Source organism: Entamoeba nuttalli (assembly GCF_000257125.1).
Source record: "Entamoeba nuttalli P19 unplaced genomic scaffold asmbl_7642, whole genome shotgun sequence".
NCBI lineage: Eukaryota > Evosea > Mastigamoebida > Endamoebidae > Entamoeba > Entamoeba nuttalli.
Window position 1 is genome coordinate 12,559 of NW_008578736.1, and position 15,951 is coordinate 28,509.

General features: G+C 27.1%; 10 protein-coding genes across 10 annotated transcripts in view; 7 read left to right on the plus strand and 3 right to left on the minus strand.

The window, feature by feature from the left end:
* Positions 1–4: 4 nt before the first annotated feature.
* On the minus strand, positions 5–829 carry ENU1_173510 (hypothetical protein; the record flags this gene model as incomplete). Its single annotated transcript, XM_008861238.1, has 2 exons — positions 5–592; positions 731–829. 2 exons carry the CDS (start codon positions 827–829, stop codon positions 5–7), a joined length of 687 nt encoding a protein of 228 aa, XP_008859460.1.
* Positions 830–1,145: 316 nt separating this feature from the next.
* Positions 1,146–1,580, plus strand: ENU1_173520 (hypothetical protein; the record flags this gene model as incomplete). Its single annotated transcript, XM_008861239.1, has 1 exon — positions 1,146–1,580. One exon carries the CDS (start codon positions 1,146–1,148, stop codon positions 1,578–1,580), a length of 435 nt encoding a protein of 144 aa, XP_008859461.1.
* Positions 1,581–1,816: 236 nt separating this feature from the next.
* Positions 1,817–3,199, plus strand: ENU1_173530 (hypothetical protein; the record flags this gene model as incomplete). The annotated part of the gene is made up of 1 exon (XM_008861240.1): positions 1,817–3,199. The coding sequence occupies one exon, from the start codon at positions 1,817–1,819 to the stop codon at positions 3,197–3,199; it is 1,383 nt and encodes a 460-aa protein (XP_008859462.1).
* A 277-nt stretch (positions 3,200–3,476) lies between these two features.
* Positions 3,477–4,427, minus strand: ENU1_173540 (hypothetical protein; the record flags this gene model as incomplete). Its single annotated transcript, XM_008861241.1, has 1 exon — positions 3,477–4,427. One exon carries the CDS (start codon positions 4,425–4,427, stop codon positions 3,477–3,479), a length of 951 nt encoding a protein of 316 aa, XP_008859463.1.
* A 478-nt stretch (positions 4,428–4,905) lies between these two features.
* ENU1_173550 (hypothetical protein) lies at positions 4,906–6,315 on the plus strand (the record flags this gene model as incomplete). Its single annotated transcript, XM_008861242.1, has 1 exon — positions 4,906–6,315. The coding sequence occupies one exon, from the start codon at positions 4,906–4,908 to the stop codon at positions 6,313–6,315; it is 1,410 nt and encodes a 469-aa protein (XP_008859464.1).
* A 143-nt stretch (positions 6,316–6,458) lies between these two features.
* On the plus strand, positions 6,459–7,445 carry ENU1_173560 (Histone-arginine N-methyltransferase; the record flags this gene model as incomplete). Its single annotated transcript, XM_008861243.1, has 1 exon — positions 6,459–7,445. One exon carries the CDS (start codon positions 6,459–6,461, stop codon positions 7,443–7,445), a length of 987 nt encoding a protein of 328 aa, XP_008859465.1.
* An 890-nt stretch (positions 7,446–8,335) lies between these two features.
* ENU1_173570 (hypothetical protein) lies at positions 8,336–9,070 on the plus strand (the record flags this gene model as incomplete). The annotated part of the gene is made up of 1 exon (XM_008861244.1): positions 8,336–9,070. The coding sequence occupies one exon, from the start codon at positions 8,336–8,338 to the stop codon at positions 9,068–9,070; it is 735 nt and encodes a 244-aa protein (XP_008859466.1).
* Positions 9,071–9,286: 216 nt separating this feature from the next.
* ENU1_173580 (GCC2 and GCC3 domain containing protein) lies at positions 9,287–13,906 on the plus strand (the record flags this gene model as incomplete). Its single annotated transcript, XM_008861245.1, has 1 exon — positions 9,287–13,906. The coding sequence occupies one exon, from the start codon at positions 9,287–9,289 to the stop codon at positions 13,904–13,906; it is 4,620 nt and encodes a 1,539-aa protein (XP_008859467.1).
* Positions 13,907–14,305: 399 nt separating this feature from the next.
* On the plus strand, positions 14,306–15,242 carry ENU1_173590 (cell division protein kinase 2, putative; the record flags this gene model as incomplete). Its single annotated transcript, XM_008861246.1, has 2 exons — positions 14,306–14,514; positions 14,573–15,242. 2 exons carry the CDS (start codon positions 14,306–14,308, stop codon positions 15,240–15,242), a joined length of 879 nt encoding a protein of 292 aa, XP_008859468.1.
* A 119-nt stretch (positions 15,243–15,361) lies between these two features.
* ENU1_173600 (tyrosine kinase, putative) overlaps positions 15,362–15,951 on the minus strand; it is a gene marked incomplete at both ends in the record, with an annotated part of 5,262 nt that continues 4,672 nt past the window's right edge. The window contains one exon of the mRNA XM_008861247.1: positions 15,362–15,951. This exon is cut by the window's right edge and continues 4,672 nt beyond it. Coding sequence (XP_008859469.1) covers positions 15,362–15,951 — 590 coding nt within the window.

Consider the following 15,951-nt stretch of genomic DNA (forward strand, 5'->3'; position numbering starts at 1 on the left):
AAGTTTAATTTATGTCTAAACTGTTCAAAAAGTCCATATCATCATTTGAAAGTTGATATTCGTCATCATTAGTATTTTGGATGAAAGCATCAGCAATTTTAATTAATCTTTCAGCTTTTTTTTGTTTAACTTTTTCTTCTAATACGTCAACTTCTACTACCTTTCTTTGTTTAGGTTGTTTCTTTTTATAAATTTTCTTTACTATTGGTTTACATTTAGCATTTCGGTATCTTCTTGGAATTTCAAAATCAATTGTAGAATTATTTAATTGGATATCATCAAGTTTTGGTGCTGATGTAGTAGTATTAGTTTGATTTGTAGAATTGTTTGAATGAGCAAAAACTGCATGTGCTACTTTAAATTGTTCAATCTCACCTAAGTACTTTTTATTTTTTTCCAACTGTTCATCCACAAGTTTAGTAATTTCTGCTTTTTTCTTTTTATTCAAAAGTTCAGCTTCATTTAGTTGTGTTTGATTAATTTTAGTTTCATTCTCATACTTTTGTAAACGAGTCCACAAAGGAACTTTTTTTGGGTTAGTAGTTTTGATTTTCTTACCACCAATCATGATTTCTTTTATATCATATCTTCCCTAATTCATTAATTTTTTGTTTGAGTCAAGATTATAAAAAGAACTCAGTACTAATAATATGATTATGTCAAAACGAATAGTTATTACTTTTCATTCTTAATCATATCTGTTTTACTAAATTAAGAAAAATAAACATACAAGTAAAGTTTGATTGTTCATTGTTCCATTTGTTTGTGTGATGTTGGTTTGAGCATAAGCAATAAGGATAAAAGACAATAAAAACAATATCTTTTCCATCTTTAAAATTATGATTTTTTAGTATTAAGATCTTTTTTTATTTTTTCCATGTTTCATAATAATTGCATTTTATGATTTTAAAAAAAATGTCTTATATAAAAAATTTTGTTATTAAAGAATAACAAGGATAATAAAAACAAAATGAAAAAGTCAATTTCAAATCAAAGTAATTTTGACTCACCAAAAAAGGAAAAGTGGAAGTTTTTTTATCAAAAATACAAAGTGAGACTTTAAAGTCAGGATAGAAACCCTTTGTTCGATTAATAAAGTTTTGGCTATTGAAAAACTTAGAAGTTCATTCTCCTAGTCATAACATATGATAGACATAAAAAAGATTATTATGTCATTAGTTGTTGCATTTATACTTACCTTTACTAATGCTGAAGAAGAGTTAGAAGAAGAAAAAGATAACTGTGCTGAACAAAATGATGAAATAAGTGATGAACCATTAAGTGAAGATGTAACTGAAGAAGAGTTAGAAGAGGAAGAAGAGAATGAAACAAGTTATGAGAGTGTTACTATTAATGAGTATGACTTGATTGATAATAGAAGTTCATTTGATGATAATGACATAATCCTCATTCAACACTTTAATGAATTAGAGTCTAATGGGGAATATCATCTCTTTTCATTATCTCATTATTGTAAAGATAATTTAATGTTAAATGAAAGTTCTATTCAATACCATCATTTATTTAAACAATTAACAATATGTAGAACCTTATTATTTAATCCATTTGATTCTGTGTAGTTATTTCTGTAATTTACTTTCTTAATTAATTGGCTGTCTTTTCTTTTCATAACCCTCTGTTATATAAATAGAATTTGATTGTCGTTTGAAGGATGAAAACTAAGTTGAATAATACATAAAAAAGAGTCATTCAATTTTAAAACAAAAAAAAAATGTTATACATTTCAAAGAAAAAAAGAAAAAAGAGTAAAACCAATCTAAAAACTTAAAAAATAAGAAAGATTGGGTAGAGATAAATGAAAAGTACAAAACTAAAGATTTACTCAAAACGTTATAAGCCAAACGACTTTGAAGAAGAAAGAAAAAGAAGAAATATGTTTTCTCAATTAAAACTTGGAGAATTACCTCCTCAACAACAATTAGCTGATCAATTTCTTATTATAGGAAGTAATAGTATTGACGATACACCAACAGTATTATATCAATACCCTTCAACTCAGTTAAATGATTTTACATATGATATTTTAGTTGATTATTGTTTTCCAGAAGGTGTACTTCATACACGCAAAGAAGCAAAATCAGTTGAAGAAGTAGAAAAGATAATGCATCAATGCAAAACGTCACATCAACATGTATCTCATTTCTTTACATTCTTCTTTGCTAGTCAAATTATTGGATTAACTCGATACGCTTTTTGTTTTTCTAAACTTCGAATACAAAGAGATGAAACAAATCCATTAGTTTATTATGAAGATGAAGTTATTTATGTATTATTATCTCTTTGTAATCGATTTAGTCTTCAAATAACATTCTTAGAATCATTATTAGATCTTGATTATTCTAATCAAATAACTTTTGAACAACATCCACCTTGTGATGTTTTTGAAGACTATCTTCATTCATATTTTCTTCTTCCTTCTAGTTTCTCTAAACAAATAAAAGTGTCATGGAAAGCTGATCCTTTAATTGATAAAGATGTTACCCTTTCTCGTTGTTTATTCTTTAGAGTAGTTCCATTAAGTAGTCTTTTAACATTAATATCAGCAGTATTGTTGGAAAGAAAGGTGTTTATCAAAAGTGAACATAGGTGTTTAGTAAGTAATGCAATATCATTCCTTATAGAAGTTATTAAACCATTTAAATATGAATTTCCTATTATCAGTGTATTAACAAATAAATTAATTGATTTAATGGATTCTCCTACTCCTCTACTAGTTGGATGTTATAAGGTTCCATCTGAACTACCAGAAAATTCATATTTATATAATATAGACTCTAAAACACTTCAATGTTTTGGTGAGAAAGTAATTCCATTCCCAATTAATGAACGTATTATTAATGACATTAAAGAAATATTAAAACCATTAAAAAGATATCCTGCCCATTCTACATCAAAATGTATTCTCATTCATTCTCAAATTATTGAATGGGCAATGCAAAAAATTCAAGTAGAAATTCGTTTAATGTTTCAAGAATTTGAAGATTATTGCATTTCATCACATGGAAGTGATTGTAATGCTATTAGTTTATTTATGAAAAATGAATTTGTTCAAAGTCAAAAAAAAGATATTCAACCATTTCTTAAAGAGTTTGTTGAAACTCAAATGTTTGAAAATTTTAAAACAAAACAACTGGTTGAAATTGATAAGAAAAAAGCAGAACAATTAAAGAAGCGTTAAGTGTTTATTTAAAAATAAAGGAATAAATGATTTTATTGATAATTTAATATTAATGTTCTAAAAATAAATTGAAGAGTTTATATATTATTCTAACGCTTATTTCATTTCCTTTTTATTTTATCTTTTTTTTTCTTAATAACAACTTAATAACAAATATTATTCTTTATTCACTACGTTATTTAATTGATTAATTTAATCATCCAATTAACACTTTACATAAAATAGAAGAAAAGTAAATTAAATATAAAATTTTTAATTAATTACTTCATTCCACTTACTATAATTGATTTAGATTACATAGAACTAATTTATTCTCTGTAAAGATTGAAATCCATGACGGGTAAACAATAGATTGGTCAATCCCAAAAGAACCTTCTAATGGAATTTTTTTTTCAATTTTTTTATTTTCTTGTTCTTTCATTATTATTACCCCTTTGGTAGTAATTACAAAAAGACTTTCACTTTTCCATTGAATACTTTCAATTTGATTTTCTATATAAACATCTCTTATTGGTTTATCTGTTTTCCTTAAGTCAAAAATGTTAATAGAATTTGCTTTAGCACAACACAGTTTATTAGAGTCAATACTGTTGGTTGATATATATTGATATTCATCTTTAATAATCATAGTACTTTTTCCATCTCTCCAATCACTTTGAATGATCCCACTTTTTGTACTCATAAAATATAAATTAGGATCTGTCAATGAACATGATAAACTTGTTAAATCTTTAACTTTAAGACTTCTTATAATAAATACTCCTTCATTATGAATTGACCAAAGGTCAATTGAACTATCTAAATGCCAAGAAACTAATCTAGTTTTTTCATTCCTCATTTGGTCAATACCCACAGCAGGAGATAATGTATCACTATCTCTAAACATATAAAGATCAACTATTTTATTTGATTGAATTGGATCTTTATTTTCTTCAATAGCATATAATCCAATACTTTCTCCACATACAACTAAACAATCTCTTGGCGTATTATTTTCAAGGAATAGAACTTGTGTACATGGAAGATTTTTATTTACAACAAATGAATTAGTTAATGTATTAAAACTATTTGTGAGGTTAGAAAACTCTATAACCTCGAAACAATTAGTTACAAAACTAGACATTAGTGAATATCCAATTCTTAATGGAACACCTCTTTTTTCACTAAAAGAAACACTTGTAATATTTTCACAATGTTTTATGTCAGTATAATTATTTATCGATAACATCCAATAACTCTTTTTGAAATTAAAGATAATCCATTTTTCAATAAATAGAAAAAAATTTTTAATTTCTTTACTTTCTTTATTCTTTTATTTGTGATTCTTAATAAAACTCTTTCTTTTTTCTATATATTTGTTATTAGTAATATTTAACTCTTTTCATGTGCAATCTAACTCATTTTATGAAAAAAAATAAACATAAAAGTCCAAAAACATTAGAATTAAATGATATAATTAGGAAATACAAAGAGGGTGAATTTGATGTATGAAATAACTAAAAATATAAATTTCGATTATATGTCTTCATAAAACTATTTATAACCACGAAAAATTCGTCAAGTATTTTTTATCTTGGGGGTTTTTCATAGGAAAAGAAAAAATCAAAAAAAAAGAAGATGAAAGATATTTTGTTTTAGAAATAGTTGTATTTCTGTTGTAATAAAAAATATTTGAAAAAGAAATAAGAACTGAAAATTATTAACATATGAAAATTATTAGTTATATTCAACAATACAAAGGACTTTTATTATTAATATTTTTTGTATGTCTATTTCTTATAATGGGAACAGGAAGTACTATTATTTCAAAGACAACATACGCAGCTGAATCCAAAAATAAAGAAGGAAATTTTGAATTATTTGAACGTCCAATGTTTTTTAATTTTCTAATGTTCTTTGGAATGTTTTTAGCACTTATTATTTATTACTTTACAGAATTAATTAAATTTTGTATAAATTGTTATAAAAAAAGAAATAAACAAATATTTAGTGATAATGAAGAACAAAGTCTTGCTCCAAATGAAAATAATAATGAACCTCCAAAAACATTTGGTGAAATTGAAGAAGAACAACAACCAAAAAGATTAACATTTAAACAATATTTATTTGTTTTCTTACCATCAATTTGTGATTTCCTTGGAACATATATGATGAATTTTGGATTATTGTATATTCCGTCAAGTGTATATCAAATGATGAGAGGAAGTACTATTATTTTTGCTATGTTATTAGCAATTTTTTGGAGAAAACAAAAACAATACGTATTTCATTTTACTGGTGTAGGATTAATTATTGTTGCTTTAATTCTTGTAGGATGTTCTATGTTTATTCCAAATGGTTCATCTCAAAATGATGATTCTTCTAATTCAAATGATAATAAAGAACATTCAGAATGGTATTATATTTTAATTGGTATTTCTTTAATTATTCTTGCTCAATTTTTACATGCACTTCAAACAATTTTAGAAGAAATTTTATTACATGATGTTAAAGCATCAGTAGCTTTTATTGTTGGATTAAGAGGATTTTATGGATGTTTGTGTTGTATTATTGTATTAACTCTTTATTATTTTATGCCATTTTTACCAGCATCTATTAGAGAAAATATTGTAGACACATTTTATATGATTTATAATTCTTCTTTAATTTTATCTTTATGTATCGCTTATATCATTGTTATTTTATTCTTTAATTTCGCTGGTACAGCAGTTATTCGATATTCAAATGCAATGATAAGAAATATTTTAGAACCAATGAGAATGATTTCTGTCTGGATTGTTTCAGTTTTTATTCATTATGTAATTAGCTCATCATATGGAGAATCTGTTGGGTGGAGTACTATTGTCCAAGTAATTGGATTTATACTTTTAGTAATTGGATTCTTATTATACACTAAAGTTATTAAAATCCCTTGTTTATTTAATTACCATGAACAACAAGAAAGTCTTTTTGTTGAACTTCAAAATGAACCTAAACAAGAAGACTCTCTTCAAGTACCTCAACCATTAGAACATACTGAAGAACTAACTCAAGAAATTCCCAGAGAAATGTCAACAGAAAAAGAAGAAATGACAGAAGAATTAACTCAACAAAATCAAGTAATAAGCGATGATTAATAATTCATTATTTACACAAATTGTATTTTGTTAATTTAATAAGAATTATAACAAATAAAAATATAATAGTAAAATATAGAATATATTCATAAAAAAAATTAAACTGAAAAATAAAACAAAAAAGAATCAAAAGTAACCCTATAATGGAAGAATGCAAACCAACTGATATCCTTGCTGGTGCTGATAGTGAATATTATTGGGAAAGCTATTCACATCCTGGAATTCATGATGAAATGTTAAAAGATAGACATCGTACATTATCATATAAAAGAGCATTAGTACCTTCAGTTGTTAAAGGTAAAATAGTATTAGATGTTGGTTGTGGAACTGGTATTCTTTCTATGTTTGCTGCACGTAATGGAGCAAAACACGTTTATGCAGTTGAAATGAGTTCAGTAAGAAAACAAGCAGCAGAAATTATTAAATTAAATGGATATGAAAATGTTATTACATTAATTCAAGGCAAAATGGAAGAAGTTGATATTCCAGAAAAAGTTGATATTATTGTTAGTGAATGGATGGGATATAATTTAATGTTTGAGTCTATGTTAGCTAGTGTTATTTATGCACGTGATAAGTATTTAAAAGATGATGGAATTATTCTTCCAGATACAGCAAGTATTTATATTGCAGGAATTAATGATGAAGAATTATTACAAGAAAAAGAAAGGTTTTGGTCGAATGTATATGGATTTGATTTTTCATGTGTTGTTTCTGATGTTACAGTAGATCCATTAGTTGATTACTGTGATAGTAGATATCTTTGTACTACTCCAGTTAAAATAATTACTTTTGATCTGAGACATATGTCTGTTAATCAAATGGACTTTACGGTTCCTTTTGAATTTGTTATTAATAGAGATGTTCCTCTTTCTGGTATTTGTTTGTATTTCGATTGTACTTTCTTAAAGAAGTCATACCTTACTACTAAACCTGATACTAATACTCACTGGAAACAAACTTGTTTTTATTTCGATCTTCCCTTTGATAATGCTGCTCCTGGTGACGTTGTAAAAGGTGTATATCATTGTAAGCCAGCCGCTTCTCATCCTCGTCATTTAGATATAGAATTAAAATGTTCTTGTGAAGCAAAACAATGGACTAATGACCAAGTTTATCATATGAATTGATTGAAATCTTATTATCAAGTCTTAAAATTTTCTTTATTAAAACACCTCTATTCTTTTTTTTTGGTTCTGAATGTCTACTTATGAATTAATTCTTTCATAAATGATTATGCGTAGAGGGTAAATAAAAGCTGCTTCTCTTCAATTAAAACAGAAGGTATTTAAATAAAGAAATCAATTATAATTTACCTAATAGTTAGTATTTCATCACATTGAGAAATAAATGTCTCATTTTTTTTAAAATGTTTTATTTCTATTGAATTAAAGCTTCTTTAAACATCATTCATCAACTTAATTATTCTTCATTTAAGTTATTATTTGATTTTTATTTTGAATTGATGAATATTAAAACTCCTTATTCTTTATATTGATATTTTAAGAAGAGTATATCAATAATATTATGATTATATTTTATCTCCTTTAATATCAGAAACAACTTAACAAACACTCTTTTCTTGATAACATCTATATACTCAATTTAAACTATTCATTATCAAATGTATTTGTATGTTCATAAATAAATAATACCATTATATTAAATATTAATACAAAAGCAATCAATCAGTATTAGAGAAGCATTTCTCACAAAAGGTAATGTCAAAACCAAACTATAACTTGAGAGACTTGAAGCTTTAATATATTTTAGGATTTTGTGTAATGATTCTGGCACACCACTTTCAATTCATTAAAACAAAAGATCAAAAATATAAAGTAATAAAAATTGTGGAGCGAAAAACTTCTCAATAAGGGAGAAATAAAGTTTTGTGGATTAAAAACAAAAAAAAAGACAATTTTTCATAGAAGAAAGAAAAAAAGGTTATTTCCATTTCAGGAACTAAGAGGAAAAGGTAAGTGAATAAATCTGAACTTAGAAATCATATTGTCAATTTACTATGATAAAACAACTTGATACCATTAAACAACTCTCAAAAATGAAGGCATTCTATCGTATGATTTATGACATTTGTGTTGTCACTTTCATCGTTGTCATAACTTCTGAACATATGATTTCTCATGACTACACCTTTGGTAGGATGTGTAGATTTTGGACAATGTGGAGTTGTTGGGGATGTGCTTTCTATTTCTTTGTCGCTTTCTGTAAACAAATGACATTATTATTATTTAATTTTGAGGTCGAACGTACTAAGAAGAATAAAAAAAGAAATGTAGTTATGGAAGTATTAGTTGATTCAACTCAACAAACGGCATTGGTCTTGTGTCTTTGTGTTAGTATTATGTTTTGGATTTTATATTTCAAATCACCAAGTGCTGTTTTTAGAGTGTCTGATGACTGGCAACCCTCATTAATGGAACAACTTTTTGTAACTCATTTTGAACATTCCTTCCCATTATTATTTTTATTGGTAGACTGTTTTGTTTTCAGTCAAGGAAATAAAAGAGTCAATAATAATTACAAATATTCTCGCTTTGTTCCATTGGTTGCTTTCTTGGGTTATGCTTCATTAGCTCTTTATGATTTCTTTAGGTTTAATATTAGACCATATCCATTCATGGATAAATGGGGATTAATGCCTCTTTTGGCTACTTTAGTTGTTATTGTAAGCATTTTGGATTATCTACTTAATCCTATTGCTTATTATATTCGTGTCAAATTTAGATTAAGATGAACTAAATTATTTTTTTTTTACTTTAATTTTTAAAATATTGTTTTTATAATTTTAAATTTATTACATCTTATATATTTTTAGAATAGATAACTGTTTTTGCTCTGGTTTTGGTTTGATTCTTTCTTATTCTGTAATTAATTAAAATAGAAAGAAACAATGGCATATATAAAATGAATCATGAAATCTTATTAATTTATTGTCTTATTGTAATTCTTCATGCTGTTCTTCTTATTTATTTCATTGGCTTTATCAACATCTTATATTTGGACAGGAGCTAGTAGTAACTTATTTGAGTCAAGCTCAAATTGGAGTCCTAATGGCATTCCTAATCTTAATGATAATGCTATTATATGTCCAAATGTTGAAACTATTGTTTCTTTAACTTCATCTAATCAGGCAAGTTTAATTATTGGAGGAGTTTCTTGTAATAACGTAACTCTTGAACTTACTGACTCTTTTAGTTCTGGTGGAAGTTATACTGTTAGTAACAATGGAATTTTGTCTATTCAAGTTAATTCAGTATCATTACTTTCTCTAACTGCTTCGATTAGTGGCATAATCAAGTCTACTGTAGTAACTACATTAACTTCTCCTTCAATAACAATAAATTCTGAGTGTCAAATGACTGGTGATATTAATGTTATTTCTAGTGGGTCAGTAACAACAGGTGGTACAATTTCAGTGTCATTTTTGGTTTCTCCTTCAATCATTATTACCAGCACCACAGCATCTACAATTGCAACTTCGTTTGGAATAACAAATATTAAAGGATCTGGAACTATTGTTGGAGATGTTGTTCTAAATGGGAGTGGAACAATATCTTCAATGATAACTGTTCAAGGAAAAGTTACTGGAACAAACCTCAACTTAGTTTCTTTTTTTAAGAAGGTCAATGGTATTGACATTTCCAATTCAACGATAATATCTAATTCAACAGTTTCATCTGTTGATTCATTTGTTACTTCTAGTACACTTGATTCCTTTATTTTTGATTCAATTCAAAAAATGATAATTAAAGGAACAGTTACTTTAAATACAATAGAAGCGAATCTAGTTAATTTCATCTTAGGAGAGTCAGACACTCTCATCTTATCTAATCCAACTGGAACAATTAACACTCAAGGTGGTCAAGTAACGATATCATCTGGTTCTATTATTGCAACAATTGACTCTGAACTAGCTATTTCTGGAACAACTTTGATTATTGGCACTATCAAAAAATCCTTTTCATGTACTTCTTCTACTAAAATAATTGGAAGTACTATTACATTCTCTTCTTTGTCTGAGTATTTCTGTCCTACTGATGGTTCAACTTTGACATTTGAGGAGGATGTTATAGTTGGTCATGGGATATTTGTTTCCTCTACATTTATTGGTAAAAAAAGATTAGAATATATCCACTCAAGTTTGTCAACTTCAGTTACTATAGAAAATGACATTCTCAGTATTGGGTCTATTACTGGGAGTATTGAATTAAATGGTGATGTTCTTCAATTAACTAACACTCTAATAGCAACATCTTTAAAACAAAAGTCAGGGACATTAACAGTCAATGCCAATTCTAATTCTCTTGCTATTTCAACTCTAATACTTACAAAAGCTATCCTCAATAATGTGACATTATCTGAAGCTACAATTGATATGAGCTTTGGACAATCTCTTAAGGCTATTGGATCAGTATTTTCTTCTATCACTTTTATGAATAATAACCCAACGGTTGAACTTATTGATTCGAATGTTAGTGGGTGTGATTGGCAAATTAGAGTTAATTTATATGGTGTGTGTAATTTAGAACAATGTAATATAAAAGAAGTTTTCTGCGATGGGAAAATTTCAATGAATTTTATGAACAGCGATAAGTTAATTAATAAGAAAGGATCTTTTATTGCATTCTCTGCGTCAAACTCTCAATGTATTGAAAATTATGGCTCAATTGAAAGTATAGCCACTTTTATTTCTAAGCTTGTCAATTTTGAGACTGGAACCTTTTCAACCAATTCAGTCTCATTAAACATCTTGTTTATTAATTATGGGACTTTGAGTATTACAAAAGGAATTGGAACTATTATAGCATCGACAGGGTCTCAAAATTTTGGCAACATTGATGGACTTGGAAAGCTTCGAGTTAATTTTATTGAATTTACTAATGGTGGTAATCTTCAAGTAAATTCTGAGTTTTTAGGTTCTGTAATTAATCTATATCAGAATGCTACTTTCATTTCAGGCTCTGTGTTGTTTGATGGATGTTCTATCGTAATTAAGGACAGAGCACCGTTCATTGAAACAGTCAAGTACATTAATTCAGTTGAATGTCCACAAGCTATTATGACAACAAATACAATAATAGAGAAGGCTGAATGTATCAATAAAACTGTTAAGATTCAATGTGGTCATGTCGAGATAACGGCATCAAATCTTGGAGCAAACGAATTGTCATTTAATGGGACTACTGGGTTTATTACAACATCAGTACTGTCAACATTACGTATCACGAATAATAAAATGGAATTTTCATCAAATACAATTGATGAATTATATGTAACAACAAGCACAGTCTCTTCTGTATTAACAACAAGATACGCACAAGTAATTCAATCTATGATAAAAGAACTAGAGTGTGTCAAAGGAGATTTTTTTGATTCTACAGTCATGAATTTAATTATTTCTCAAGAAGCCACATTAACAAATCTTTGTTTAACTTCAGCAACACCATATCAATATTCTACTTTTGAGTCAATTACAACAAAAAATGAAATACATTTTATTGGTTCATTTAAATTTGGTTCATTTACTCTTGGTTCTTCAGATGACTCGATGAAAGTGACTTTTGACAGTATTTCTATACCATCAATACTCAATGGAACAACAGTAGTATCAACTTCTTTAAAAAATGTTGATTGTTACAATAAAGTTCAGTTATTTGACATTGAAGCAGATACATTAACAAATTATGGAACAACGTTTATTGATTCTACTTCACAAACAAATATAATAACACTAATACTAAAATCTGGATCATCACTTCAATCAACCAAACAGATGATAGTAAATTCAATAAGAATAGAAGAGGATGTAGAAACAGATATTGACCAATTAAGTGTATCAAAATCATTAGACCCTCAAAGCGATATTCATCTAGTTACATTAATTCTTATTGAAAGTTGTGTAATAGTATCATCAAACAAAGTTATTTATGTTGATAATATAGTTAGTAGAGTAACAACTAATATTAAAGTTAATATTGTAGTTGGTAAACAATGTGCTGAAATAATGTTTTCAACAGGATTGAACGAATTAAATACAACTACAAGTTTTTCAGGAAATTGTATTGATTCTGAGATTTTTAAATTAAACAATTATGGTGTTTATGAATATATACCAACAATTAATTTATTAAAAAACTTTAATATAACTAAGATTAGTGGAAATTGTCCTTCTCTTATTACAAATTATAATACATTAGTTCTTAGTGATGCTAATATAACTAATTTTTATGGAATTACTTGTTATGATGGTTCTATAATTAAAGGGAGTGGCGAAATATCTGTGCTTAGTGTTGCACAATCAGAAGGTATAAATTTTCCTCGAAGTAAAATTGAACTTGATGGACAACTTACAATAAAAACGTTACAAAATAGTCCTCTTGATATTATTGCAAAAATTGAGGAATCAGGAAATGATATTCTTATTGCAAACACTCTTATTAATGAATTAATGAATTTTCAAGTAATTATAGGTAATTTTGTTCCATTAGAACCAAAGAAATATGTTATCTTTCAACATCAAGAATCAACTTCTCTTATAATGAATGTCACATTAAAAGATATTCCAAAAGCCTCCCCATGGAGATATGGAACTACTTTGACAACATTATTTGTTGAGTATTTTGGTTGTGAACTAATATATAACCCAGAATCAAAATTGTGTGAGAAGTGTCAAGGTGGTCAGTTGTTTAATCCAGAAACAAGAAAATGTGAAGGGTGTGACTCTGGAATGATTTTAAAAAATCAACAATGTGTTGCTTGTCCTGCTGGGTATTTCCAATCACAAAATGAATGTGTTGAATGTCAATTAGGTACTTATTCAACTGAAAAAAGTACATCTTGTTCAAAATGTCCATTTGGTTATACTCCAAATGAGAAACAAACTGATTGTGTTTTTTGTCCAGTTGGAACTCATTTTATTGATGAACCTTATTTTAGGGGATGTTATCCTTGTGACCCAGGAACTTATCGTGATGAACAGCTAATAGAAAGTTTTAATTGTTCTAAGTGTCCTGTAGGTTCTGCATCAGCCGTAAGAAATTCAGTTCAATGTCAATTATGTGATAAAGGACATTATCAAGACAAAGAAGGAGAATATGTGTGTAAGAGGTGTAGTGAAGGAACATATTCAGATGTTATTGGTGCTACAAGTTGTAAAGTTTGTCCAGATGGATTCTTCCCATATCCAGATAGGAGTAGATGTTTCACATGTCAAGCTGGAATGGAGCTTGCTGCAAGTGGATGTAAAGATTGCCAACCTGGATATTATAAAAATACAACAGGGAAATCATGTCTTCCATGTCCAGAAGGAACCTTTCAAAAATATCCTGGAAAACGTGAATGTAAAAAATGTGAGATTGAGTATGGGAAGTATGTAAATGAAAATAGAACAATGTGTTCTTTTAGAACAGAACAACCTAATGTCATATTTTCAATAATTATTTATACTCTAATTCCCTTAATAATTCTGTTTGGGTGTGGAATTATGTTTTTATTGTCTTGTTGGGTTGACAAAAAAGAAAAGAAGAAAAGATTTAAAGTCGTAGCGAAGATTGATGAAAAAGATAATTAAGTTTGATTCTCGAACATCAAATAAAGTATTGAAGATTATTTTTTTTCTTAAATTAGAGTAGAGTTAAGATTAATAAAATAAAAAACAAAAGAAGACTAAAAATTGAATTGTAAAAACAAAAAAAGTTAAATACACAACAACACTAAATGAATAAAAAGAAAAGAAATAAAAACAAACAAAACATGTTATATTAAAATACGCTTAATCTTTTCTTATTACCTATTTTTTTTATTCTTAAAAGAAACATAAAATATTGATTAATTTCGTTATATATACCATTTTATTAAAAAGAAATGAATTTATAATATTTAAATAAAAAAAATGATGCCAACTGTTTGCCAAACAATGAACAATCATTCTGATTTCATTCACACGTCAAGAAATCTTTGTAAAAAATAGATGTCGAAGGAGATTAATGAACGATATAAACGACTTGAAAATTTAGGAGAAGGGACGTATGGAGTTGTGTCGAAGGCGTGGGATAAAAAACTAAGTCGATATGTTGCTATTAAAAAAATTAAAATGGATGTAACAAGTGAAGGCATTTCATGTTCTTCATTAAGAGAAATATCAGCGTTAAGTGATTTAAAACATGAAAACATAGTAAAGTTTGTTTTAATTAATTAATTAATCGAATAAGAGAATGAAATAATTGATTGATGATAGTTTATTAGAGATTTATAACAATGGGAGGAGTCTTTATCTTGTATTTGAATTTTGTGATAGTGACCTTCAAAAATTTATAAAGAATTATGAAGGAGATATTCCCTTAACAACCATTAAGACAATTCTTCAACAATTAATCAAAGCATTATCATATTGTCATTCTCATAGAACATACCATAGAGATATTAAGCCTGGAAATGTTTTTATGAATAATGATGGAACTATTAAATTAGGAGACTTTGGTCTTTCAAGAGTATTTCGTTCTGAGTCAAAACATTTTACACCAGAAGTTATTTCTTTATGGTATAGAGCACCAGAAATTTTATTAAAAATGCCATCTTATACCTCAGCAGTAGATATGTGGAGTGTTGGGACAATTTTTGGTGAATTAATTCTTAAAAGACCATTATTTTGTGGGCAGTCTGAACAAGAACAGATAATTCAAATCTTTGATTTATTAGGTGTTCCGAATGAAAGAAATTGGCCAGGAGTTAATAAGTATTGTCATTTTACACCTGATCCTGATGCACCACACCCAATTGATTTTAATTCTCATTTCTCTCGAATTGGAAAAGAAGGAACTTCATTATTAAGGTCTCTTCTTATGTATAATCCTGATGATAGAATGTCAGCTGAAAAAGCTTTAGAACATCCATTCTTTAATTGTTAAAAAAGTATTGTTTTATTTTGATGTAAATGAGAAAAAGAAGTTTAATTATTTTCATTAATTTTCAGAAAAAAATTAAAAAAAATTAAATTTCAATACATAAAAATAAATTAGATGTTCTTTTATTTAGGACAAATATGCTCTAAAGTTTCAACAACAACATTAATTGTATATCGATCTTTTGGGTTTTGTTTCCAACAATTTTCTATTAAAGAAAATTGTTCATCTGTTATAGAACTAACTTTTGGTAATCTATTACCATTCATTATGAAAGAAGCAATGTTCCAAGGATATTTAAATTTGTCATTTGGATAAGGATCATTCCAACTTAATAGTTGATACATTGTAACAGCAAAAGCAAAGATATCAGCTGGGAAATTATAATGGTCTTTATTTAATATTTCAGGAGCCATAAAAGCAGGAGTTCCAATACCTTTAGTAAAAGTGATATTTTTAAGTAATGAATTAACGTTTCTAGATGAACCAAAATCGGTTAATTTAGCATTAATAGAAATATCATTATCAAGAGATAATATTAAAATATTATCAGGTTTAATATCCCTATGTAAAATACTATTTTGATGAAGATATTGAATTCCTTTAGCAGCATCTAAAAATATTTTTAATTTAATTTTACAATTTAATTCTTTATTTTCTTTCTTATAATTTTTCATAACATTATTTAATGAACCATATTCTGCATATTCTGTTA